The sequence below is a fragment of the Bombina bombina genome, chromosome 3, assembly GCF_027579735.1.
Source record: "Bombina bombina isolate aBomBom1 chromosome 3, aBomBom1.pri, whole genome shotgun sequence".
Taxonomy (NCBI): Eukaryota; Metazoa; Chordata; class Amphibia; order Anura; family Bombinatoridae; genus Bombina; species Bombina bombina.
In genome coordinates this window covers 309,366,190-309,392,348 of record NC_069501.1, presented here as the reverse complement: position 1 = coordinate 309,392,348, position 26,159 = coordinate 309,366,190, and the positions used below count along the sequence as shown (strand labels likewise).

The following is a 26,159-nucleotide window of genomic DNA, read 5'->3' as shown; positions in this document are numbered from 1 at the left end:
GCCAAGCTTCCTCGTTACGGGTCCAGATCCAGGGATCCGGGAGCGGTTCTGATAGATGCTTTGACAGCACCTTGGACCTTCGGGATGGCTTATGTGTTTCCACCCTTCCCGATGCTTCCTCGATTGATTGCCAGAATCAAACAGGAGAGAGCATCATTGATTCTAATAACGCCTGCATGGCCACGCAGGACTTGGTATGCAGATCTAGTGGACATGTCATCCTGTCCACCTTGGTCGCTACCTCTGAAACAGGACCTTCTGATCCAGGGTCCCTTCAAACATCAAAATCTAATTTCTCTGAAGCTGACTGCTTGGAAATTGAACGCTTGATTTTATCAAAACGTGGTTTTTCTGAGTCAGTTATTGATACCTTAATACAGGCTAGGAAGCCTGTTACCAGAAAGATTTACCATAAGATATGGCGCAAATACTTATATTGGTGCGAATCCAAGAGTTACTCATGGAGTAAGGTTAGGATTCCGAGGATATTGTCTTTTCTACAAGAAGGTTTAGAAAAGGGTTTATCCGCTAGTTCCTTAAAGGGACAGATTTCAGCTCTGTCCATTCTTTTACACAAACGTCTGTCAGAAGTTCCGGACGTTCAAGCTTTTTGTCAGGCTTTAGCTAGGATCAAGCCTGTGTTTAAAACTGTTGCTCCACCATGGAGTTTGAACTTAGTTCTTAATGTTTTACAGGGGGTTCCGTTTGAACCCCTTCATTCCATTGATATCAAGTTGTTATCTTGGAAAGTTCTGTTTTTAATGGCGATTTCCTCGGCTCGAAGAGTCTCTGAGTTATCTGCCTTACATTGTGATTCTCCTTATCTGATTTTTCATTCAGACAAGGTGGTTCTGCGTACTAAACCTGGGTTCCTACCTAAGGTGGTCACTAACAGGAATATCAATCAAGAGGTTGTGGTTACATCTTTGTGTCCTAATCCTTCTTCGAAAAAGGAACGTCTGCTACACAATCTAGATGTAGTCCGTGCCCTGAAATTTTATCTACAGGCAACTAAGGATTTTCGACAAACGTCTTCCCTGTTTGTCGTTTATTCTGGTCAGAGGAGAGGTCAAAAAGCTTCGGCTACCTCTCTCTCCTTTTGGCTTCGTAGCATAATACGGTTAGCCTATGAGACTGCTGGACAGCAGCCTCCTGAAAGAATTACAGCACATTCTACTAGAGCTGTGGCTTCCACTTGGGCCTTTAAGAATGAGGCTTCTGTTGAACAGATTTGCAAGGCTGCAACTTGGTCTTCTCTTCATACTTTTTCCAAATTTTACAAATTTGACACTTTTGCTTCTTCGGAGGCTGTTTTTGGGAGAAAGGTTCTTCAGGCAGTGGTTCCTTCCGTATAAAGAGCCTGCCTGTCCCTCCCGTCATCCGTGTACTTTAGCTTTGGTATTGGTATCCCATAAGTAATGGATGATCCGTGGACTGGATACACTTAACAAGAGAAAACATAATTTATGCTTACCTGGTAAATTTATTTCTCTTGTAGTGTATCCAGTCCACGGCCCGCCCTGTCACTTTAAGGCAGGTAATTTTTCCATTAAACTACAGTCACCACTGTACCCTATGGTTTTCCTTTCTCTGCATGTTTTCGGTCGAATGACTGGTAATGGCAGTTAGGGGAGGAGCTATATAGCAGCTCTGCTGGGTGAATCCTCTTGCACTTCCTGTTGGGGAGGAGTTAATATCCCATAAGTAATGGATGATCCGTGGACTGGATACACTACAAGAGAAATAAATTTATCAGGTAAGCATAAATTATGTTATTGTGTTTGTTGTGGTTCAATAATATAGCCTGATTTGAAAATAACATTTATGCTTACCTGATAAATAAATTTCCTTCATGGTGGTGAGAGTCCACGATCCATTACTCATGGGAATTATACTCCTGGCCACTAGAAGGAGGCAAAGATACAAAAACTCCAAGAGCTCTTAAAACCCCTCCCACCTTACTGGAAACTAGTTTGACGTATAGCCAGTAAAGATCTACGTAGGAAAAGAAAATACGAGCAATGCAGAAAGGAGCAGAGAAAAAATAGGTGCATAGTTGAACTGTCACCAGAAAAAAAAAAAAAAAATAATAAAAAATAATGTGAGCGGGCTTGTGGACTCTCACCACCATGAAAGAAATGAATTTATCGGGTAAGGCCTTGACAAAATAGTGCCTACTGAATCCATGTTCCACACCAGGAAATTCAAGCTTTTCAAACCTTGTGATAACTTTTCCTCGTCACAGGTTTACGGGCCTGAAACAAAGTTTCAATGACAGAATCGGAAAAACCTCTCTGCTTAAAACTATGCGTTCAATCTCCAAGCTATCAAGTTTAGAGATTTTAGATCCTGATGAAGAAATGGTCCTTGAATCAGAAGGTTGTGACTCAAAGGAAGAGGCCACAGAGGACAACTGGACATCTGCACCAGATCTGCAAACCAAATTCTGCAAGGCGAACCTGAAGCAATCGAGATTACTGATGAGACCTCCAACTTGATCCTGGCTATTACCCGTGGTAACAGAACAAGTGGAGAAAAAATGTAAGCCAGACAAAACAACCAAGTAGCTACTAGAGCATCCACAACCTCTGCCTGAGGATCCCTCGCAAAGTACCTGTGGAGCTTTGTTTTTCATATGAGAAGCCATCAGATCTACTTTGCATAAACCTTGCATAAGTGCCATTCTATGAAAAGACTCTTAATTTCCTATTCATGGGGTCTCTAAAAGAGAAACTATCCTCTGGATGCATAGTAGTACATTTAGCAAAGTAAAAATAGCACCATCTACTTAAAAAATAGTTTCCCAAAGCTAAATTAGAAGCAGACAAAGGAAACATCCTTTTAAATCTTTGAGCAGGATTAAAAGATATACCAGGCTTAGACCACTCTTAAGAAATTATTTCAGAGATTGCATTGGCAACTGGAAATACCTAGGGTGACTTAATAGAGGGTTTAAAACTTCTCTTAAAAGAGAGCAAATGTGTTCAGGCTTAAACAAAAAAGTGGAAGATTCAGTTTCCTTATTAGAGACTGACTCTTAATCGTCTGAAAACACTTCATCCTCAGAAGATAAATCAGAAGCACCAGGGTCTGGAATATTCAGCTTTACAGACTTCAGCATCAACCAGTTTGTAAAAAATGCACTTAATATTAGTAGGAATGTGTTCAGAGGATCTATCTTCTGGGGTACTAGTTATAACAGAAGAAGGAACATAAGTATGCTTCATAATGAAATGGAAAATAACAGTCAAGCAATGAGAAAATGAAAATACAATCAATGCTTTAAACATAGCAATAAAGGTAGGGTAAATAAAGCAACCTTACACCCCAAAAAAGTAATGGAAGTAATGAGATCTTACCCCCTCACCAGAGGTTTAAGCAAACTTCAGTAGCATGAAATATCAAGACAGCATCAGTTGAGCGCTAACCCGATGACACCCTGAACATACAGACAGCTATCCCGACGACAGGCTGAACATACAGAAGCACACAAAAGATTAAGCATGATAATTGTGATAAAAAATACACACGTAAACCATAAATACAACTAGCGTATACGTTAAATACACAAAAAAATAATGCAAGCATAAGCTGCTGCATGCTAAGTAAAAGTGCACAACAAACGTCGACATGCACATAAGCCGAAGTGCGCTAACCAAATAAGAGCATGCACAAATAAGCCGACGTGCACTAACATTAAATACATGTGACAGAAGAAGCCAACAAGCGTTATCATCAATAAAGAGACAGTCAAGTCAAAATTAAACTTTCATGATTCAGATAGAGCACACAATTTTTAAACAACTTTAACATTTACATACATTATCTAAATACGGAAAATATTTTTATATGCACACTTTCTAAGGAACCAGCTCCTACTGTGCATGTGCAAAATTTGCAGGATATACGTATATGCGTTTTGTGATTGGCTGATGGCTGTCACCCCCAAGGCAGAAGATACAGTGATTTGAGATATTGTCGCAGAAAATGCAGCATGTCTGCAGAAAGAACAGGACACATGCAGAAACTATTAGCACTTGAACTTTGTAGTGCTGCTCCACATTAGACAGTTCTCTTCAAACAGAGCTGTGCTCTGGTTGCAGTGTGTACGTTTCCTTAACACAGAGCATCCAGAGCAAAGTGCTGTCAAAATATGTGTGAGCAGTCAAAATATGCAGTAGCGCTGCAAAGCAGCAGCACATTGCTTGTTGACTGGCTCTCAAACCCGCCCCCTAGCCTTTCCCAGTCTGCAAAGCTGTTTATTTTGATTGTTAGACATTAGTATGAGCATTGCATCTTTTTTTATTGCTATATTTCTATGTTAGACCAAGAGAAAAGGAAACAGATTTATTCAAGAGACATTTTAAAATGTATTTTTTGTATGTAGCTAATTTGCAATGCAATTATATTATAAAGCATTGAAAGTTGCTTTATTCTTCAGTTAACCAACACATTGCAGTTGAACTGGTGCCTTAGTGTAACTGTCTAATTTAAAATTGAATTTTATTTAAAAACGACCTGCAGAACAATTTCCACTAAAAAAAAATCTCATCGCAGAAAGTAAAGAAAAGTTCTGCCTCTGGGGCTGTCACATGATGCACTAGGAAGGAGAATGTAACTGACATAAGTCAGAAAAAAATCTACTACTCATTTGAAATTCAAACAAAGTGCTTTTGCATTGTATTTTTATTATGCATTTATTGATTATGCTATTCTACTGTGTTTAGTGGTCCTTTAATGCACCTAAAGGCCTATAAAGTACTTATATGCCCAAACCTAAAATGCCTGGCATAATGGTCCCCAGGCTATGATATACCCATAGGTGAGCACCAACTAATAACCTAGGGGCTAAATCTGGAGCACCTCCCTTCTTCGCCTTCATCCTGCAAAGGCAAAGACAAGACTAGTATCCAGTATGGTGGGAGGGGTTTTAAGGAGTTTTGAGATCTTTGCCTCCTCTGGACTAGGGGGTAAAAGTCCCAGGAGTAATGGATCATAGACTATCACCACCTTTATGAAAGAATCCCAAAATGTTTCTTTCAGGATTCAGATACTTACCTAGGTATCCTCTTCAACAAAAGATATCAAAGGAACAAAACAAATTAGATAATAGAAGCAAATTAGAAAGTTGTTTAAAATCACATTCTCTTATCTGAATCATGAAATAAAAAAATTGGGTTTTATGTCCCTTTAAGTATGGAAAAATGTATCTGAGTCAACATTCCACACAGCAATTGGTTAGTTTAGAGCACAGTTAGTTACATCGGTCCCTAACTGGCCATAGCACAATAGACCTGGATTCTATCAGGGTTTTCAACAGTTGTATCCATGATATGAAATTAGAAAGTTGCTTAAAATTGCATGCTCTATCCGAATCACAAAAGGAAAAAAAATGGTTTAGTATCCCTTTTAAGTACAGATATAGGCCTCTATGTATGAAGCCGTCTACTTAACTGCATTCGCCGGCCCAATACGCTCGCCTACCATCGCCGCCGCGGACCTGAATACGTTCGCCAAAGTTCTAAAAAAATCTGTCAAGAAGCCGCACACCAAGTACGGGGCGATGAGCAGCGGACTGTTAACTAACAGTCATCGATCTCGCTGCTCATCGGCTTCCTCACAGCTTTTTTGATAGCCTGTCACTAAGCACCCACACTAAACTACACTGTTTTACCCCCTAAACCGCCACTCCCGGAGCCCCCGCACCTAAATAAAGTTATTACCCCCTAAACCGCCGCTCCTGGACCCCGCCGCAACTATAATAAATATATTAAACCCTAAACCACCGCTCCTGGACCCCGCCACAACTATAATAAATATATTAACTCCTAAACCGCCACTCCCAGACCCCGCCGCCACCTACATTATACCTATTAACCCCTATCCTGCCCCCCATTACACCACCACCACCTATATTCAACTTATTAACCCCTAAACCTAAGTCTAACACTAACACCCCCCTAACTTTAATATTATTTTAATAAATCTAAATAAAACTTACTCGTATTAACTAAATTATTTCTATTTAAAACTAAATACTTACCTATAAAATAAACCCTAAGATAGCTACAATATAACTAATAATTACATTGTAGCTATTTTAGGATTTATTTTTATTTTACAGGCAACTTTGTATTTATTTTAACTAGGTACAATAGCTATTAAATAGTTAATAACTATTTAATAGCTACCTAGCTAAAATAATTACAAAATTACCTGTAAAATAACTCCTAACCTAAGTTACAATTAAACCTAACACTACACTATCATTAAATAAATTAAATAAATTACCTACAATTACCTAAAATTAAATAAAATAAAATAAACTATAGTACAAACAAACACTAAATTACAGAAAATAAAAAATAATTACAAGAAGTTTAAACTAATTACACCAAATCTAAGCCCCCTAATAAAATAATAAAGCCCCCCAAAAGAAAAAAATGCCCTACCCTATTCTAAATTACCAAGTAACCAGCTCTTTTACCTGCCCTTAAAAGGGCTTTTTGCGGGGCATTGCCCCAAAATAATCAGCTCTTTTACCTGAAAAATAAAATACAACCTCCCCCCCAACATTAAAACCCACCACCCACATACCCCTACTCTAACCCACCCAATCCCCCCTTAAAAAAACCTAACACTAACCCCCTGAAGATCTCCCTACCTTGAGCCTTGTTCACCCAGCCGAGCCGAATTCTTCATCAAATCCGGGCGATGTGGTCCTCCATCCTGTAGAAGTCTTCATCCAAGCGGCAAAGAAGAGGTCCTCCATCCGGGCGATGTCTTCCTCCAAGCGGCATCTTCTTTCTTCTTTCTTCCGGCTCCATCTTCAGACCGCCGACGCGGAACATCCACCTTCCCCGAGGGACTAACGACGAATGACGGTTCCTTTAAGGGACGTCATCCAAGATGTCGTCCCTCGAATTCCGATTGGCTGATAGGATTCTATCAGCCAATCGGAATTAAGGTAGGAAAAATCAGATTGGCTGATTCAATCAGCCAATCAGATTGAAGTTCAATCAGATTGGCTGATCCAATCAGCCAATCGGATTGAGCTTGCATTCTATTGGCTGATCTATTGAGCCAATAGAATGCGAGCTCAATCCGAATGGCTGATTGGATCAGCCAATCGGATTGAACTTCAATCTGATTGGCTGATTGAATCAGCCAATCAGATTTTTCCTACCTTAATTCCGATTGGCTGATAGAATCCTATCAGCCAATCGGAATTCGAGGGACGCCATCTTGGATGACGTCCCTTAAAGGAACCGTCATTCGTCGTTAGTCCGTCGGGGAAGGTGGATGTTCCGCGTTGGCGGTCTGAAGATGGAGCCGGAAGAAAGAAGATAGAAGATGCCGCTTGGAGGAAGACATCGCCCGGATGGAGGACCTCTTCTTTACCGCTTGGATGAAGACTTCTACCGGATGGAGGACCACATCGCCCGGATTGGATGAAGAATTCGGCTCGGCTGGGTGAAGACTGCTCAAGGTAGGGAGATCTTCAGGGGGTTAGTGCTAGGTTTTTTTAAGGGGGGATTGGGTGGGTTAGAGTAGGGGTATGTGGGTGGTGGGTTTTAATGTTGGAGGGGAGGTTGTATTTTATTTTTCAGGTAAAAGAGCTGATTACTTTTGGGCAATGCCCCGCAAAAAGCCCTTTTAAGGGCTGGTAAAAGAGCTGGTTACTTGGTAATTTAGAATAGGATAGGGCATTTTTTTATTTTGGGGGGCTTTATTATTTTATTAGGGGGCTTAGATTAGGTGTAATTAGTTTAAACTTCTTGTAATTCTTTTTTATTTTCTGTAATTTAGTGTTTGTTTTTTTTGTGCTATAGTTTATTTTATTTAATTTAATTTTAGGTAATTGTAGGTAATTTATTTAATTTATTTAATGATAGTGTAGTGTTAGGTTTAATTGTAACTTAGGTTAGGATTTATTTTACAGGTAATTGTGTAATTATTTTAGCTAGGTAGCTATTAAATAGTTATTAACTATTTAATAGCTATTGTACCTAGTTAAAATAAATACAAACTTGCCTGTAAAATAAAAATAAACCCTAAGCTAGCTACAATGTAACTATTAGTTACATTGTAGCTATCTTAGGGTTTATTTTACAGGTAAGTATTTAGTTTTAAATAGGAATAATTTAGTTAATACGAGTAAGTTATATTTAGATTTATTAAAATAATATTAAAGTTAGGGGGTTGTTAGTGTTAGACTTAGGTTTAGGGGTTAATAAGTTTAATATAGGTGGCGGCGGGGTCTGGGAGCGGCGGTTTAGGGGTTAAACATTTAATTTAGTTGCAGCGGGGTCCGGGAGCGGCGGTTTAGGGGTTAATGTGTTTAATGTAGGTTGCTGCGGTGTAGTGGGGGGCAGGATAGGGGTTAATAACTTTAATATAGGTGGCTGTGGGCTCCGGGTGCGGCGATTTAGGGGTTAAAAATTTTACTTAGTTGCGCCGGGGTTCGAGATCCGCAGGATAGGGGTTAATACGTTTATGTAGGTGGCGGCGGTATAGGGGGCGGCAAATTAGGGGTTAATATGTATAATGTAGGTGGCGGCGGGGTCCGGGAGCGGCGGCTTATGGGGTAATAAATTTTATTTAGTTGTGGCGGTGTAGGGGGGGCAGATTAGGGGTGTTTAGACTCGGGGTACATGTTAGTGTGTTAGGTGCAGACGCTTCCCATAGGAATCAATGGAATATCGGGCTGCAGCGAACATGAACTTTCGCTATGGTCAGACGCCCATTGATTCCTATGGGATCCGCCGCCTCCAGGGCGGCGGATTGAAAACCAGGTACACTGGCCCGGAATAGTGGCGAGCGTACCTTTGTAGTAGTTTGATAACTACCAAAAGTAGACAGATTGTGCCGAACTTGCGTTTGGAACATCTGTAGTGACGTAAGAATCAATATGTGCCGGACTGAGTCTGGCGGATCCAAGCTTACGTCACTATATTCTACTTTTGCCGGGCAGTAGGGGTTGATAACTATGGTGAATCAGCCTTGCCACAAATACACTGCGGAATTCCAGCGTATTTGCGGTTGACGGCTTGATAACTAGAGGCCATAGGCTAAGATTCTAATATCCTTTTAATTAAGTCGAATGCCAGTTTTCTTACTCAGTCATGATGCATCCATGCCTATTCCTAAAGTTTGTAAAGTTTTTCCCATTTTTAGGTAGCTAACAGCTATTTATGTAACTTATGTTTACTTTGTTATCTCAAAACTGTTTCTGTATCACATTTCCATACACTCAATTTTCTGCCCTGTGCATACTTAATTTATATTTATGTGTTTTAGTTTCCTATCAGGCTCTTTAATAACTTGTTCTTCTTAAACCCACAGGTAATATGTGCTACTCTGAACTAAAAATAATAATGGGAATTCTAAAATTGAGCTGCCTGTAAAGATTACTCCTTTGCCATGTTCCGTGGCTTTCTTCAGAACGAGAGTTTGTCTTCATGAAGATTCCTAATCTTGGTAATGTGATGAATAAATTTGAGGTCCTTGGGGTTGTAGGTGAAGGTAAGTACATCATTTTTAATGTCATTCCAATTTATTATTATTTTTTTTAATTTTTTTCTTGGAGGTGAAGTTCACTAAGAGGAAAACTAATGCTACTTCTATCTGATGTAACATATTAAAAGTTACTGTTTAAGAAAAATCAAAATTTTCTACAAACTTTCACACAAATTTCAAAACTAATCTAAATCACTGAAACATAGGCTAGTAAATCAGAGGGTGCAGAAGACATTATTTCTATATATGAAACTACTGACAATGGCAATAGTGATCCAACAAAAGTATACAGGGCCGGACTTGGAAATCAGACCAGCCCTGGAAATTTGTATAGACCAGCCCGCCCCGCCCCCTTCAGCCCAGCCAACTATCCCACATATTAAACCTGCATAAATCAAATGCAGGCAACGCAGCTGACGATCTCCCCCACCAATCCCTAACAGCGGTGCTACACCCTGCACTACCCACATAACAACAAGGTATTTATATTAAAGGGCCTTAATACCCAAATGTTTAAACCCTTGAAAGTGATGCAGTATAGCTGTAAAAAGCTGACTAGAAAATATCACCTGAACATCTCTATGTAAAAAGAAAGATATTTTACCTCAAAAGTTTCTCAGTAGCCACATCCCATTGTAAATGACTTCTTAGCAACAAATCAGTATGTCTGTGCCTAGTGCACTCTCATGTTATTTACCTATTCAGTGTAAGGAAGTTTACAATGAAATCTCATGAGATCACAGTAAAAGAGTCCATGACCTCAGCACTGTTGATGCTGATTGGCTGCTGTTCATTTCTTCATCTTTTTTTTTTTTTTTTTTTTACCTGCAGCTGGGCAACAGCTGAGTATAAGTTTTTACACAGAATTTACTCTGCTGAGCTGAGGAGATTGTGAGGTAAAATATCTTCCTTTTTTACATAGAGATGCTCAGGTGATATTTTCCTGTCATCTTTTTACAGTTATACTGCATCAGTTTCAAGTGATTTAGCATATGAGTATTATGTCCCTTTAAACATACATCAAATTTTAGTGAAACAGTATAGTGTGATGTTACATCACACTATACTGTTTCACTAAAACTACATTACAATTATGCACACAGAATCACGCTGCCTTAAATATATATATATATATATATATATATATATATATATATATATATATATATATATATATGCCATTTAATCACAAAAGTGCTCATTTAGTGGGCCATGGTATTCATGAAACAAGATGTGTTCAGACCTCACAGGCTACTTGCTTAGATGTGACCAAAGAATACAACTGTAGATGATACCCCTGATGTTGTGAAGGTTTATGCAATGCAATATCTTTATAAAAATGCTGTTTAAGTAAATAATAAATCACAATCTAGTTAGAACATTCTGGTTAAATTCAGTACACCAATAACATATTGTCCTACTGCCAATAGATGAAAGTAACACTACTTTCTCTTGTAAGGTGTATCCAGTCCACGGATCATCCATTACTTGTGGGATATTCTCCTTCCCAACAGGAAGTTGCAAGAGGATCACCCACAGCAGAGCTGCTATATAGCTCCTCCCCTAACTGCCATATCCAGTCATTCTCTTGCAAGCTCTCAACATAGCTGGAGGTAGTAAGAGGAAAGTGGTGTAATATAGTTAGTTTTTTCTTCAATCAAAAGTTTATTGTTTTTAAATGGTACCGGAGTTGTACTATTTTATCTCAGGCAGCATTTAGAAGAAGAATCTGCCTGCGTTTTTCTATGATCTTAGCAGAAGTAACTAAGATCCACTGCTGTTCTCACATATGTCTGAGGAGTGAGGTAACTTCAGAGGGAGAATGGCGTGCAGGTTATCCTGCAATAAGGTATGTGCAGTTTAAGTTTTTCTAGGGATGGAATTTGCTAGAAAAAAGCTGCTGATACCGGATTAATGTAAGTTAAGCCTAAATACAGTGATTTAATAGCGACTAGTATCAGGCTTGCTATCAGAGGTATATACTCTGATTAATGTGCAATATAAAACGTTTGCTGGCATGTTTAATCGTTTTTATATATGCTTTGGTGATAAAACTTATTTTTTGGGGCCTAGTTTTTTCCACATGGCTGGCTTGATTTTTGCCTGGAAACAGTTTCCTGAGGCTTTCCACTGTTGTAATATGAGTGGGAGGGGCCTATTTAAGCGCTTTTTTGCGCAGTTAAAATTACAGACTGAGACATTCAGCTTCCCTCAGCAGTCCCCTGCATGCTTTAGGACATCTCTGAAGGGCTCAAAATGCTTCAAAAGTCATATATTGAGGAAGGTAAAGCCACAGTGGAGCTGTGGCAGTTGTTGTGACTGTTTAAAAAACTTTTTTTTTTTTCAATTTGTTAATCCGTTTTTTGTATTAAGGGGTTAATCATCCATTTGCAAGTGGGTGCAATGCTCTGCTAACTTGTTACATACACTGTAAAAATTTTGTTAGTTTAACTGCCTTTTTTCACTGTTATTTCAAATTTTAGCAAAATTTGTTTCCCTTAAAGGCACAGTAACGTTTTTTTAGATTGCTTGTTTAACTTGATGTAAAGTGTTTATCAAGCTTGCTAGTCTCATTGCTAGTCTGTATAAACATGTCTGACATAGAGGAAACTCCTTGTTCATTATGTTTAAAAGCCATGGTGGAATCCCATATGAGAATGTATTGATTTCACTTTAAACAATAAAGATCAGCTTTTATCTTTAAAAAATTTATCACCAGAGGATTCTGGCGAGGGGGAAGTTATGCCGACTAACTCTCCCCACTTGTCAGACCCTTTGACTCCCGCTCAAGGGACTCACGCTAAAATGGCGCCAAGTACATCAAAGACGCCCATAGCGATTACTTTGCAGGACATGGCGGCAATCATGGATAATACCCTGTCAGCGGTATTAGCCAGACTGCCTGAATTCAGAGGAAAGCGCAATAGCTCTGGGGTTGGACGTAGTACAGAGCGCGCAGATGCCTTAAGGCCCATGTCTGATACTGCGTCACAATATGCAGAAGCTGAGGAAGGAGAGCTTCAGTCTGTGGGTGACATTTCTGACTCGGGGAAACCTGATTCAGATATTTCTACTTTTAAATTTAAGCTTGAGAACCTCTGTGTATTGCTTGGGGAGGTGTTAGCTGCTCTGAATGACTGTGACACAATTGCAGTACCAGAGAAATTGTGTAGACTGGATAAATACTATGCAGTGCCGGTGTGTACTGATGTTTTTCCAATACCTAAAAGGTTTACAGAAATCATTAATAAGGAGTGGGATAGACCCGGTGTGCCGTTTTTCCCCCCTCCTATTTTTAGAAAAATGTTTCCAATAGACGCCACCACATGGGACTTATGTCAGACGGTCCCTAAGGTGGAGGGAGCAGTTTCTACTTTAGCAAAGCGTACCACTATCCCTGTCGAGGACAGTTGTGCTTTTTCAGATACAATGGATAAAAAATTAGGTTACCTTAAGAAAATGTTTATTCAACAAGGTTTTATCCTGCATCCCCTTGCATGCATTGCGCCTGTCACTGCTGCTGCTGCGGCGTTCTGGTTTGAGTCTCTGGAAGAGGCCTTTCAGACAGCTACTCCATTGACTGAAATACTTGACAAGCTTAGAACACTTAAGCTAGCTAATTCTTTTGTTTCTGACGCCATTGTTCATTTGACTAAACTAACGGCTAAGAATTCTGGATTCCCCATCCAGGCGCGTAGGGCGCTATGGCTTAAATCTTGGTCAGCTGACGTGACTTCAAAGTCTAAATTACTTAACATTCCCTTCAAGGGGCAGACCCTATTCAGGCCTGGTTTGAAGGAAATTATTGCTGACATTACTGGAGGTAAAGGTCATACCCTTCCTCAAGACAGGGCCAAATCAAAGGCCAAACAGTCTAATTTTCGTGCCTTTCGAAACTTCAAGGTAGGTGCAGCATCAACTTCCTCTGCTACAAGACAGGAGGGAACTTTTGCTCAATCCAAGCCGGGCTGGAAACCTAACCAGTCCTGGAACAAAGGCAAGCAGGCCAGAAAGCCTTCTGCTGCCTCTAAGACAGCATAAAGGAACGGCCCCCTATCCGGTAACGGATCTAGTAGGGGGCAGACTTTCTCTCTTCGCCCAGGCGTGGGCAAGAGATGTTCAGGATCCCTGGGCGTTGGAGATTATATCTCAGGGATATCTTCTGGACTTCAAAGCTTCCCCTCCTCAAGGGAGATTTCACCTTTCGAGATTATCTGTAAACCAGATAAAGAAAGAGGCATTCTTACGCTGTGTGCAAGATCTCCTAGTTATGGGAGTGATCTGTCCAGTTCCACAGTCGGAACAGGGACAGGGTTTTTATTCAAATCTGTTTGTGGTTCCCAAAAAAGAAGGAACCTTCAGACCCATTTTGGATCTAAAGATCTTAAACAAATTCCTCAGAGTTCCATCGTTCAAAATGGAAACTATTCGGACCATCCTACCTATGATCCAGGAGGGTCAGTACATGACCACAGTGGATTTGAAGGATGCTTACCTTCACATACCGATTCACAACGATCATCATCGGTTCCTAAGGTTTGCCTTGCTGGACAGGCATTACCAATTTGTGGCTCTTCCCTTCAGGTTAGCTACAGCTCCAAGAATCTTTACAAAGGTTCTGGGATCGCTTCTGGCGGTCCTAAGACCGCGAGGGTGGAAGGTGAACGAGGAAAAGAGTTCTCTATCCCCACTCACAAGAGTCTCCTTCCTAGGGACTCTGATAGATTCTGTAAAAATGAAGATTTACCTGACAGAATCCAGGTTATCAAAGCTTCTAAAATCTTGCCGTGTTCTTCATTCTATTCCGCTCCCTTCGGTGGCTCAGTGTATGGAAGTAATTGGCTTGATGGTAGCAGCGATGGACATAGTGCCATTTGCGCGACTACATCTCAGACCGCTGCAACTATGCATGCTCAGTCAGTGGAATGGGGATTACACAGATTTGTCCCCTCTGCTAAATCTGGATCAAGAGACCAGAGATTCTCTTCTCTGGTGGCTATCTCGGGTCCATCTGTCCAAAGGTATGACCTTTCGCAGGCCAGATTGGACAATTGTAACAACAGATGCCAGCCTTCTAGTTTGGGGTGCAGTCTGGAATTCCCTGAAGGCTCAGGCTATGGGGTTGGTGGACTATTCTGGAGTTAAGAGCAATAGTCAATGCTCTTCTAGCTTGGCCTCAGTTAGCAACCCTGAGGTTCATCAGATTTCAGTCGGACAACATCACGACTGTGGCTTACATCAACCATCAAGGGGGAACCAGGAGTTCCCTAGCGATGTTAGAAGTCTCCAAGATAATTCGCTCTTGCCACCTATCAGCAATCCATATCCCAGGTGTAGAGAACTGGGAGGCGGATTTTCTAAGTCGTCAGACTTTTCATCCGGGGGAGTGGGAATTCCATCCGGAGGTGTTTGCTCAATTGGTTCATCGTTGGGGCAAACCAGAACTGGATCTCATGGTGTCTCGCCAGAACGCCAAGCTTCCTTGTTACGGATCCAGGTCCAGGGACCCAGAAGCGGCACTGATAGATGCTCTAGCAGCGCCTTGGTTCTTCAACCTGGCTTATGTATTTCCACCGTTTCCTCTGCTCCCTCGACTGATTGCCAAAATCAAACCGGAGAGAGCATCAGTGATCTTGATAGTGCCTGCGTGGCCACGCAGGACCTGGTATGCAGACCTAGTGGACATGTCATCCTTTCCACCATGGACCCTGCCTCTGAGACAAGACCTTCTACTACAAGGTCCTTTCAATCATCCAAATCTAATTTCTCTGAGACTGACTGCATGGAGATTGAACGCTTGATTTTATCAAAGCGTGGCTTCTCCGAGTCAGTCATTGATACCCTTATACAGGCACGAAAGCCTGTCACCAGGAAAATCTACCATAAAATATGGCGTAAATACCTTTATTGGTGTGAATCCAAGAATTACTCATGGAGTAAGGTTAGGATTCCTAGGATATTGTCCTTTCTCCAAGAGGGTTTGGAAAAAGGATTATCAGCTAGTTCTTTAAAGGGACAGATTTCTGCTCTGTCTATTCTTTTGCACAAGCGTCTGGCAGAAGTTCCAGACGTTCAAGCTTTTTGTCAGGCTTTGGTTAGAATTAAGCCTGTGTTTAAACCTGTTGCTCCCCCATGGAGCTTAAACTTGGTTCTTAAAGTTCTTCAAGGGGTTCCGTTTGAACCCCTTCATTCCATTGATATCAAACTGTTATCTTGGAAAGTTATGTTTTTGATGGCTATTTCCTCGGCTCGGAGAGTGTCTGAGTTATCTGCCTTACAATGTGATTCTCCTTATCTGATTTTCCATTCAGATAAAGTAGTTCTGCATACAAAACCTGGGTTTTTACCTAAGGTAGTTTCTAACAAGAATATCAATCAAGAGATTGTTGTTCCATCATTGTGTCCTAATCCTTCTTCGAAGAAGGAACGCCTTTTACATAATCTGGACGTGGTCCGTGCTTTAAAGTTTTTCTTACAAGCTACTAAAGATTTTCGCCAAACAGCTACACTGTTTGTTGTTTACTCTGGACAGAGGAGAGGTCAAAAAGCTTCGGCAACCTCTCTTTCTTTTTGGCTTCGGAGAGTAATACACTTAGCCTATGAGACTGCTGGACAGCAGCCCCCTGAAAGGATTACAGCTCATTCTACTAGAGCTGTGGCTTCCTCCTGGGCCTTTAAAAATGAGGCTTCTGTTGAACAGATTTGCAAAGCGACGACTTGGTCTTTGCTTCATACCTTTTCAAAATTTTACAAATTTGATACTTTTGCTTCTTCGGAGGCTATTTTTGGGAGAAAGGTTCTACAGGCAGTGGTCCCTTCCGTTTAAGTACCTGCCTTGTCCCTCCCTTCATCCGTGTACTTTAGCTTTGGTATTGGTATCCCACAAGTAATGGATGATCCGTGGACTGGATACACCTAACAAGAGAAAACATAATTTATGCTTACCTGATAAATTTATTTCTCTTGTGGTGTATCCAGTCCACGGCCCGCCCTGTCTTTTTATGGCAGGTCTAAATTTTAATTTAAACTACAGTCACCACGGCACCCTATGTTTTCTCCTTTCTCGGCTTGTTTCGGTCGAATGACTGGATATGGCAGTTAGGGGAGGAGCTATATAGCAGCTCTGCTGTGGGTGATCCTCTTGCAACTTCCTGTTGGGAAGGAGAATATCCCACATGTAATGGATGATCCGTGGACTGGATACACCACAAGAGAAATAAATGTATCAGGTAAGCATAAATTATGTTTTTTCCCCCTATTTAATATATACAAATATTCAACCTGACGTCAAACACATCCCATCACAATGTAAATAAGAGACGTGAAGCGAACTAAAAAAATGTTTTAAACACCACCATAAAAAAACATTCAGGTTAACTGAGTTTTTATTCCTGATAACACAAAATGATAGAATGACAAAGAGCAGCGGGAGGCTTGAAATAATTGCACTAGCGTTAAAAACAGAATGAAAGAGCACATCAAGGAGTATAACGCTATCAAATAGACAGAATGCGTCCTCTAAGGCAGCATTAGGGATACTGAGTGGGTAGGAGGAACACAGAGGGTTAGAACAGGAAATGGGGTAATTAAGTGTTACATAGCTAGAGTGGAGGAGCATTTGCGGGCCTATAACGAAAGAGTAGAGTTTCACAGAGCTGTTAACCTGTGGTAGAATAGTGGTGCCCCACAATTCCTGCACGGGGCTGTTTCCCACCCGATCTGACCTTCGCCTCCACCATGTCAGGTTTTTTTTCCTGTTTTGTTTGCCATGTGCTGCTGGTAGCCATTTTACTCACCTCTCTTGCTGACTCTGGTGCATACTGTGTGATGCTGCTCATTTCCTGTACTTCCTTTTATGGCCAGACTGGTGTACATCATTCGTGTGAGACTGGATGCAGTCTCAGAATTGTGATGTCATCACTTATTATTTAAAGGGCCTCTGTTCAGTATGCTTTGCCCTTGCGTTGTCTCAGACCTGTTTGTGAGAGCTCTTGTGTATTACCTGGCTGTCTGACGTCCCTCGTGGTTCCTGATCCCTGGCTTGTTCCTGACTCTGCTGTTCTCCTCTTACCTGATTCCGGCTCGTCTGACTACTCGCTCGTCTGACTTCCAGCTGTGGTTTTTATTCCTGTCTTGTTATTTGACTTGTGGACTTTTTATTATTTTTTTGCTATTAATAAATGTGTGATTATTTTTGCACTTCTCGTCTCAGTCTGATTCCTGGCACCCTGACACACCAGTTCAGCCGCCTTCTTCGACTGCAGCGGCGCCCACCATAATATTGTGATATTCAGGTCCAAACTTGCTAACCAATCATATTCCTTCTCCTTTGCCCGACTGTTCCCGCCCATTGTGGTGCAACCCCGCCTTCCTTGACATATTTCTCCGTAGGTTACAGTGATAACGTTTATGGAGAATGCACGCTGTCTTCTCCTTTTCGGTAAATTAAAATGTGGGAGTAGCATAGATATGAAAACTTTCAATTGAAATGGAATCGGCTATTTGTAATGTCAATCAAGCAAAAGTGGCAGGTGGGCGTGTATTATGGGCTATGTACAGGACACACACACTTCTGCAGCTGCCCCAGCCCAGCCTCTGCCGGCCCACCGGGATTTCTCTTGTTAGGTGTATCCAGTCCACGGATCATCCTTTACTTGTGGGATATTCTCCTTCCCAACAGGAAGTTGCAAGAGGATCACCCACAGCAGAGCTGCTATATAGCTCCTCCCCTAACTGCCATACCCAGTCATTCTCTTGCAAGCTCTCAACATAGCTGGAGGTAGTAAGAGGAAAGTGGTAAAATATAGTTAAGTTTTTCTTCAATCAAAAGTTTATTGTTTTTAAATGGTACTACTTTATCTCAGGCAGCATTTAGAAGAAGAATCTGCCTGCATTTTTCTATGATCTTAGCAGAAGTAACTAAGATCCACTGCTATTCTCACATATGTCTGAGGAGTGAGGTAACTTCAGAGGGGGAATGGCGTGCAGGGTATCATGCAATAAGGTATGTGCAGTTAAGTTTTTCTAGGGATGGAATTTGCTAGAAAATGCTGCTGATACCGGATTAATGTAAGTTAAAGCCTAAATACAGTGATTTAATAGCGACTAGTATCAGGCTTGCTATCAGAGGTTAATACTCTGATTAATGTGCAATATAAAACGTTTGCTGGCATGTTTAATCGTTTTTATATATGCTTTGGTGATAAAACTTATTGGGGCCTAGTTTTTTCCACATGGCTGACTTTATTTTTGCCTAGAAACAGTTTCCTGAGGCTTTCCACTGTTATAGTATAAAAGTTACAGTTGGTGCTGTTAAAATTACAAACTGTTACATTCAGCTTCCCTCAGCAGTCCCATGCATGCTATAGGACATCTCTGAAGGGCTCAAAAGGCTTCAAAAGTAGGAGCTGTGGCAGTTGTTATGACTGTTTAAAAAACATATTTTTCGTTTTGTTAATCTGTTTTTTGTATTAAGGGGTTAATCATCCATTTGCAAGTGGGTGCAATGCTCTGCTAACTTGTTACATACACTGTAAAAATTTCATTAGTTTAACTGCCTTTTTTCACTGTTATTTCAAATTTTGGCAAAATTTGTTTCTCTTAAAGGCACAGTAACGTTTTTTTTATATTGCTTGTTAACTTTATTTAAAGTGTTTTCCAAGCTTGCTAGTCTCATTGCTAGTCTGTATAAACATGTCTGACATAGAGGAAACTCCTTGTTCATTATGTTTAAAAGCCATGGTGGAACCCCATAGGAGAATGTGTACTAAATGTATTGATTTCACTTTAAACAATAAAGATCAGCTGTTATCTTTAAAAGAATTATCACCAGAGGATTCTGACGAGGGGGAAGTTATGACGACTAACTCTCCCCACGTGTCGGACCCTTTGACTCACGCTCAAGGGACTCACGCTAAAATGGCGCCAAGTACATCAAAGACGCCCATAGCGATTACTTTGCAGGACATGGCGGCAATCATGGATAATACCCTGTCAGCGGTATTAGCCAGACTGCCTGAATTCAGAGGAAAGCGAGATAGCTCTGGGGTTAGACGTAATACAGAGCGCGCAGATGTTTTAAGGCCCATGTCTAATACTGCGTCACAATATGCAGAAGCTGAGGAAGAGCTTCAGTCTGTGGGTGACGTCTCTGACTCGGGGAAACCTGATTCAGATATGTCTACTTTTAAATTTAAGCTTGAGAACCTCCGGGTGTTGCTTGGAGAGGTTTTAGCTGCTCTGAATGACTGTGACACAATTGCAGTGCCAGAGAAATTGTGTAGACTGGATAAATACTACGCGGTGGCGGTGTGTACTGACGTTTTTCCAATACCTAAAAGGTTTACAGAAATTATTACTAAGAAGTGGGACAGACCCGGTGTGCCGTTTCCCCCCCCCTCCTATTTTTAGAAAAATGTTTCCAATAGACGCCACCACACGGGACTTATGGCAGACGGTCCCTAAGGTGGAGGGAGCAGTTTCTACTTTAGCAAAGGGTACCACTATCCCTGTCGAGGACAGTTGTGCTTTTTCAGATCCAATGGATAAAAAAATTAGAAGGTTACCTTAAGAAAATGTTTATTCAACAAGGTTTTATCCTGCAGCCCCTTGCATGCATTGCTCCTGTCACTGCTGCTGCGGCGTTCTGGTTTGAGTCTCTGGAAGAGGCCTTTCAGACAGCTACTCCATTTACTGAAATACTTGACAAGCTTAGAACACTTAAGCTAGCTAATTCTTTTGTTTCTGATGCCATTGTTCATTTGACTAAACTAACGGCTAAGAATTCTGGATTCGCCATCCAGGCGTGTAGGGCGCTATGGCTTAAATCTTGGTCAGCTGTCGTGACTTCAAAGTCTAAATTACTTAACATTCCCTTCAAGGGGCAGACCCTATTCGGGCCTGGTTTGAAGGAAATTATTGCTGACATTACTGGAGGTAAGGGTCATACCCTTTTTCAGGACAGGGCCAAATCAAGGGCCAAACAGTCTAATTTTCGTGCCTTTCGAAACTTCAAGTCAGGTGCAGCATCAACTTCCTCTGCTACAAAACAAGAGGGAACTTTTGCGCAATCCAAGCCGGCCTGGAAATCTAACCAGGCCTGGAGCAAAGGCAAGCAGGCCAGAAAGCCTGCTGCTGCCTCTAAGACAGCATGAAGGAACGGCCCCCTATCCGGCAACGGATCTAGTAGGGGGCAGACTTTCTCTCTTCGCCCAGGCGTGGGCAAGAGATGTTCAGGATCCCTGGGCGTTGGAGATCATATCTCAGGGATATCTTCTGGACTTCAAAGCTTCCCCCCCCCACAAGGGAGATTTCACCTTTCGAGATTATCTGTAAACCAGATAAAGAAAGAGGCATTCTTACGCTGTGTGCAAGACCTCCTAATAATGGGAGTGATCCATCCAGTTCCACAGATGGAACAAGAACAGGGATTTTATTCAAATCTGTTTGTGGTTCCCAAAAAAGAGGGAACCTTCAGACCAATTTTGGATCTAAAGATCTTAAACAAATTCCTCAGAGTTCCATCGTTCAAAATGGAAACTATTCGGACAATCCTACCTATGATCCAGGATTTGAAGGATGCTTACCTTCACATACCGATTCACAAAGATCATCATCGGTTCCTAAGGTTTGCCTTTCTATACAGGCATTACCAGTTTGTGGCTCTTCCCTTCGGGTTAGCTACAGCCCCAAGAATTTTTACAAAGGTTCTGGGGTCTCTTCTGGCGGTCCTAAGACCACGGGGCATAGCAGTGGCCCCTTATCTAGACGACATCCTGATACAGGCGTCAAACTTCCAAATTGCCAAATCTCATACGGACATAGTGTTGGCATTTCTGAGGTCGCATGGGTGGAAAGTGAACGAGGGAAAGAGTTCTCTATAACCCCTCACAAGGGTTTCCTTCCTAGGAACTCTGATAGATTCTGTAGAAATGAAAATTTACCTGACGGAGCCCAGGTTATCAAAGCTTCTAAATTCCTGCTGTGTTCTTCACTACATTCCGCGCCCTTCGGTGGCTCAGTGCATGGAAGTGATCGGCTTAATGGTAGCGGCGATGGACATAGTGCCATTTGCGCGCCTACATCTCAAACCGCTGCAATTATGCATGCTCAGTCAGTGGAATGGGGATTACACAGATTTGTCCCCTCTGCTAAATCTGGATCAAGAGACCAGAGATTCTCTTCTCTGGTGGCTATCTCGGGTCCATCTGTCCAAAGGTATGACCTTTCGCAGGCCAGATTGGACAATTGTAACAACAGATGCCAGCCTTCTAGGTTGGGGTGCAGTCTGGAATTCCCTGAAGGCTCAGGGATCGTGGACTCAGGAGGAGAAACTCCTCCCAATAAATATTCTGGAGTTAAGAGCAATATTCAATGCTCTTCTAGCTTGGCCTCAGTTAACAACCCTGAGGTTCATCAGATTTCAGTCGGACAACATCACGACTGTGGCTTACATCAACCATCAAGGGGGGACCAGGAGCTCCCTAGCAATGTTAGAAGTCTCCAAGATAATCACTGGGCAGAGACTCACTCTTGCCATCTATCAGAGATCCATATCCCAGGTGTAGAGAACTGGGAGGCGGATTTTCTAAGTCGTCAGACTTTTCATCCGGGGGAGTGGGAACTCCATCCGGAGGTGTTTGCTCAATTGGTTCATCGTTGGGGCACACCAGAATTGGATCTCATGGCGTCTTGCCAGAACGCCAAGCTTCCTTGTTACGGATCCAGGTCCAGGGACCCAGAAGCGACGCTGATAGATGCTCTAGCAGCACCGTGGTTCTTCAACCTGGCTTATGTGTTTCCACCGTTTCCTCTGCTCCCTCGACTGATTGCCAAAATCAAACAGGAGAGAGCATCTGTGATCTTGATCACGCCTGCGTGGCCACGCAGGACCTGGTATGCAGACCTGGTGGACATGTCATCCTTTCCACCTTGGCCTCTGCCTCTGAGACAAGACCTTCTACTACAAGGTCCTTTCAATCATCCAAATCTAATTTCTCTGAGACTGACTGCCTGGAGATTGAACGCTTGATTTTATCAAGGCGTGGCTTCTCAGAGTCAGTCATTGATACCTTAATACAGGCACGAAAGCCTGTAACCAGGAAAATCTACCATAAGATATGGCGCAAATATCTTCATTGGTGTGAATCCAAGAATTACTCATGGAGTAAGGTTAGGATTCCTAGGATATTGTCCTTTCTCCAAGAGGGTTTGGATAAAGGATTATCAGCTAGTTCTTTAAAGTGACAGATTTCTGCTCTGTCTATCCTTTTGCACAAGCATCTGGCAGAGGTTCCAGACGTCCAGGCATTTTGTCAGGCTTTGGTTAGAATTAAGCCTGTGTTTAAACCTGTTGCTCCTCCATGGAGCTTAAACTTGGTTCTTAAGGTTCTTCAAGGAGTTCCGTTTGAACCCCTTCATTCCATTGATATCAAACTTTTATCTTGGAAAGTTCTGTTTTTGATGGCTATTTCCTCGGCTCGTAGAGTCTCTGAGTTATCAGCTTTACAATGTGATTCTCCTTATCTGATTTTCCATACGGATAAAGTAGTTCTGCGTACAAAACCTGGGTTTTTACCTAAGGTAGTTTCCAACAAGAATATCAATCAAGAGATTGTTGTTCCATCATTGTGTCCTAATCCTTCTTCAAAGAAGGAACGTCTTTTACATAATTTGGACGTAGTCCGTGCTTTAAAGTTTTACTTACAAGCGACTAAAGATTTTCGTCAAACATCTTCCCTGTTTGTTGTTTACTCTGGACAGAGGAGAGGTCAAAAGGCTTCGGCAACCTCTCTTTCTTTTTGGCTTCGGAGCGTAATACGCTTAGCCTATGAGACTGCTAGACAGCAGCCCCCTGAAAGGATTACAGCTCATTCTACTAGAGCTGTGGCTTGCACCTGGGCCTTTAAAAATGAGGCTTCTGTTGAACAGATTTGCAAAGCGACGACTTGGTCTTCGCTTCATACCTTTTCAAAATTTTACAAATTTGATACTTTTGCTTCTTCGGAGGCTATTTTTGGGAGAAAGGTTCTACAGGCAGTGGTCCCTTCCGTTTAAGTACCTGCCTTGTCCCTCCCTTCATCCGCGTACTTTAGCTTTGGTATTGGTATCCCACAAGTAATGGATGATCCGTGGACTGGATACACCTAACAAGAGAAAACATAATTTATGCTTACCTGATAAATGTATTTCTCTTGTGGTGTATCCAGTCCACGGCCTGCCCTGTCCTTTTAAGGCAGGTCTAAATTTTAAACTACAGTCACCACTGCACCCTATGGTTTCTCCTTTCTCGGCTAGTTTCGGTCGAATGACTGGATATGGCAGTTAGGGGAGGAGCTATATAGCAGCTCTGCTGTGGGTGATCCTCTTGCAACTTCCTGTTGGGAAGGAGAATATCCCACAAGTAATGGATGATCCGTGGACTGGATACACCACAAGAGAAATAAATTTATCAGGTAAGCATAAATTATGTTTTTTCCCAGTATTCCAGCGGCCCAATCCGGCCCTGAAAGTATATCCACAAACTGTGAATTTCCCATAGTGCACTTATTGGCTCTCCTTAGGCAGTGTTGGTTACACAACAAACATCACTGTATAGATAACATTGTGCTCACTACAGTGGAGTTATTTATGAGTCAGCGCTAAAATGCTAATCTGTCAAAAGAACTGAAATAAGGGGCAGTCTGCAGAGGCTTAGAGGCTTAGATACAAGGTAATCAATGAGGTAAAAAGTATATTAATATAGCTGTGTTGGTTGCAAAATTGGGAAAGGATTATCTATTTTTTTAAATAATAAAAACTGTCCCTTTTAAAACCCACAAAACAGTATGGAGTTTAAATCATAACCCACTGCATTTGTCGGTATAATGGGATAATTATCAGTATCCCAGCTTTTACTGCCTCTCCGTGCTTGAGAAGAAACTCTGTCTAGAATTTATTTGCTAAAGATCTAAAATAAAATAGTTATGCAATTTTTAGCAAAAGTTGTTTCTTCAAGATTATTTGTAGCACACCTGCAAATATGTCTAACTTCTCGAAATGGTAACAAAATGATCAGATTTCAAAAGAAAATATATGATTAATAAATGGGACTATTTGGCCTCAGTCTAATGTTTAAAGAGAAATACCTCATAGTGTTCTCTATTTTTACTCCCACACGTGTTGTTATTGTAGCATAAATATTGTTATTGGTGTTTTACACACCATGCATTGGTTTGGTAACTTTCAAGTATAGTTGCAAACCATCAGTTACACTTTGGTGTGTAAAGGGTGCCTTTTTTAATGCGTTGCTTGGCATTATTAAACATTTAAATGGCATTCTATTTTTTTTTTTAAATGTTCTAAAGTAAGACAGAATTTTATTTTTAATCAAATTACTTATAAAATATATATATATATATATATACAATCCTCCTCAAGAAGCAGGCACTCACTGGCGTTTCAATAATTTAATTCATCAAAAGTCAAATACAGTATATTTGACTTTTGATGAATTAAATTATTGAAACGCCAGTGAGTGCCTGCTTCTTGAGGTGGATTGCATGTGATGTTTTGTGGGCACCCTGGGAGCTGTAACGCCGAGTGAGTGCTGGGTTCTTGTGGAGTATTGTATATATATGTGTATATATATATATATATATATATATATATATATATATACTGTGTATGTGTGTGTATAGCTGGATGATTATAAGGCGCACTCTCACACACTGTAATTATTTTGCACTTAGATGTGTATAGTATATACTCCTATGTTGAGTCAAGCTTCAAACTGTGTAGCGATATACATGCTTTTTTTCCCTTCTGTGTATATAGTCTCTAGTTCACCTCACCGCAGTATGCACAAGAACATAGATTACAATGTGTGATGTAAATATGAGTATCTATTACATCTATCGGTATCTCTATAAACCAAAAAAGAGATTACCTTGTATCCACTGTGAAGTTCTATGTGTTCCTGCGTGGGTGGTAACGAGGCTCCTTGCAACCTGGAGATGAGACACTCCTTAGTCTCACGAAAAGGGATTCCTGGATACTGTGTGATTGATCTGCTGCAAGGAAGACACTTCAGCCGCCTAGTTTGCAAGTAAAAACCGACTTTAATTAAAGTCAAAATTAACCATGGTACAAGTGTGCTCGGGAGGGAGCACTAAGAATGAAACGTCCGACGCGTTTCCTGCCCGGAGGCACTTCGTCAGGGACTAATGCACAGTAAATCACTTGGTTCTTTTAAACACATAGCATTTCCTGTTACGTTTGCTTACCTGCGTTACAGCACACCTGTTGGTATTAATTAAGACGGATACTTTGCGGTATTGGTCTCTTCACACACAGCATGTCCGCGCATGCGCTACGGACCACACACAGCCACATCACAGTATATATATCTTGTATCAATTAGTGTCTCTGTCTGTCTAATAGCTGTATGAGAAAAAACCAAAGCGCTTCCGGCTATTGCTGCACTTTAAAAGTAACACTGATAGAGCAATTACGTAACAGTATCTTAAGAATCATTTCAAGCTAATATGTTTATAAAAAATATAAATAAAAAATGTTAATGAAAACAAAAATGGTATCAAAAAATGCTATTCTTGTATGCGATCTTTATCTCATTACATGTTACCTATTAAAATTAGTTCGAT

The 26,159-nt window shown here is 41.2% G+C and overlaps 1 protein-coding gene across 10 annotated transcripts in view; it reads left to right on the top strand.

Moving 5' to 3' along the window:
- The window catches only part of CDKL5 (cyclin dependent kinase like 5), a 1,071,204-nt gene that overhangs the window by 447,521 nt on the left and 597,524 nt on the right, over nucleotides 1-26,159 (top strand). For all 10 annotated transcript variants that reach the window (XM_053706416.1, XM_053706410.1, XM_053706408.1 and 7 more), the window contains one exon: nucleotides 9,346-9,525. In XM_053706416.1, coding sequence (XP_053562391.1) covers nucleotides 9,462-9,525 — 64 coding nt within the window. In that variant the 5' untranslated portion in view covers nucleotides 9,346-9,461. The remainder of the gene's footprint in view (nucleotides 1-9,345; nucleotides 9,526-26,159) is intronic.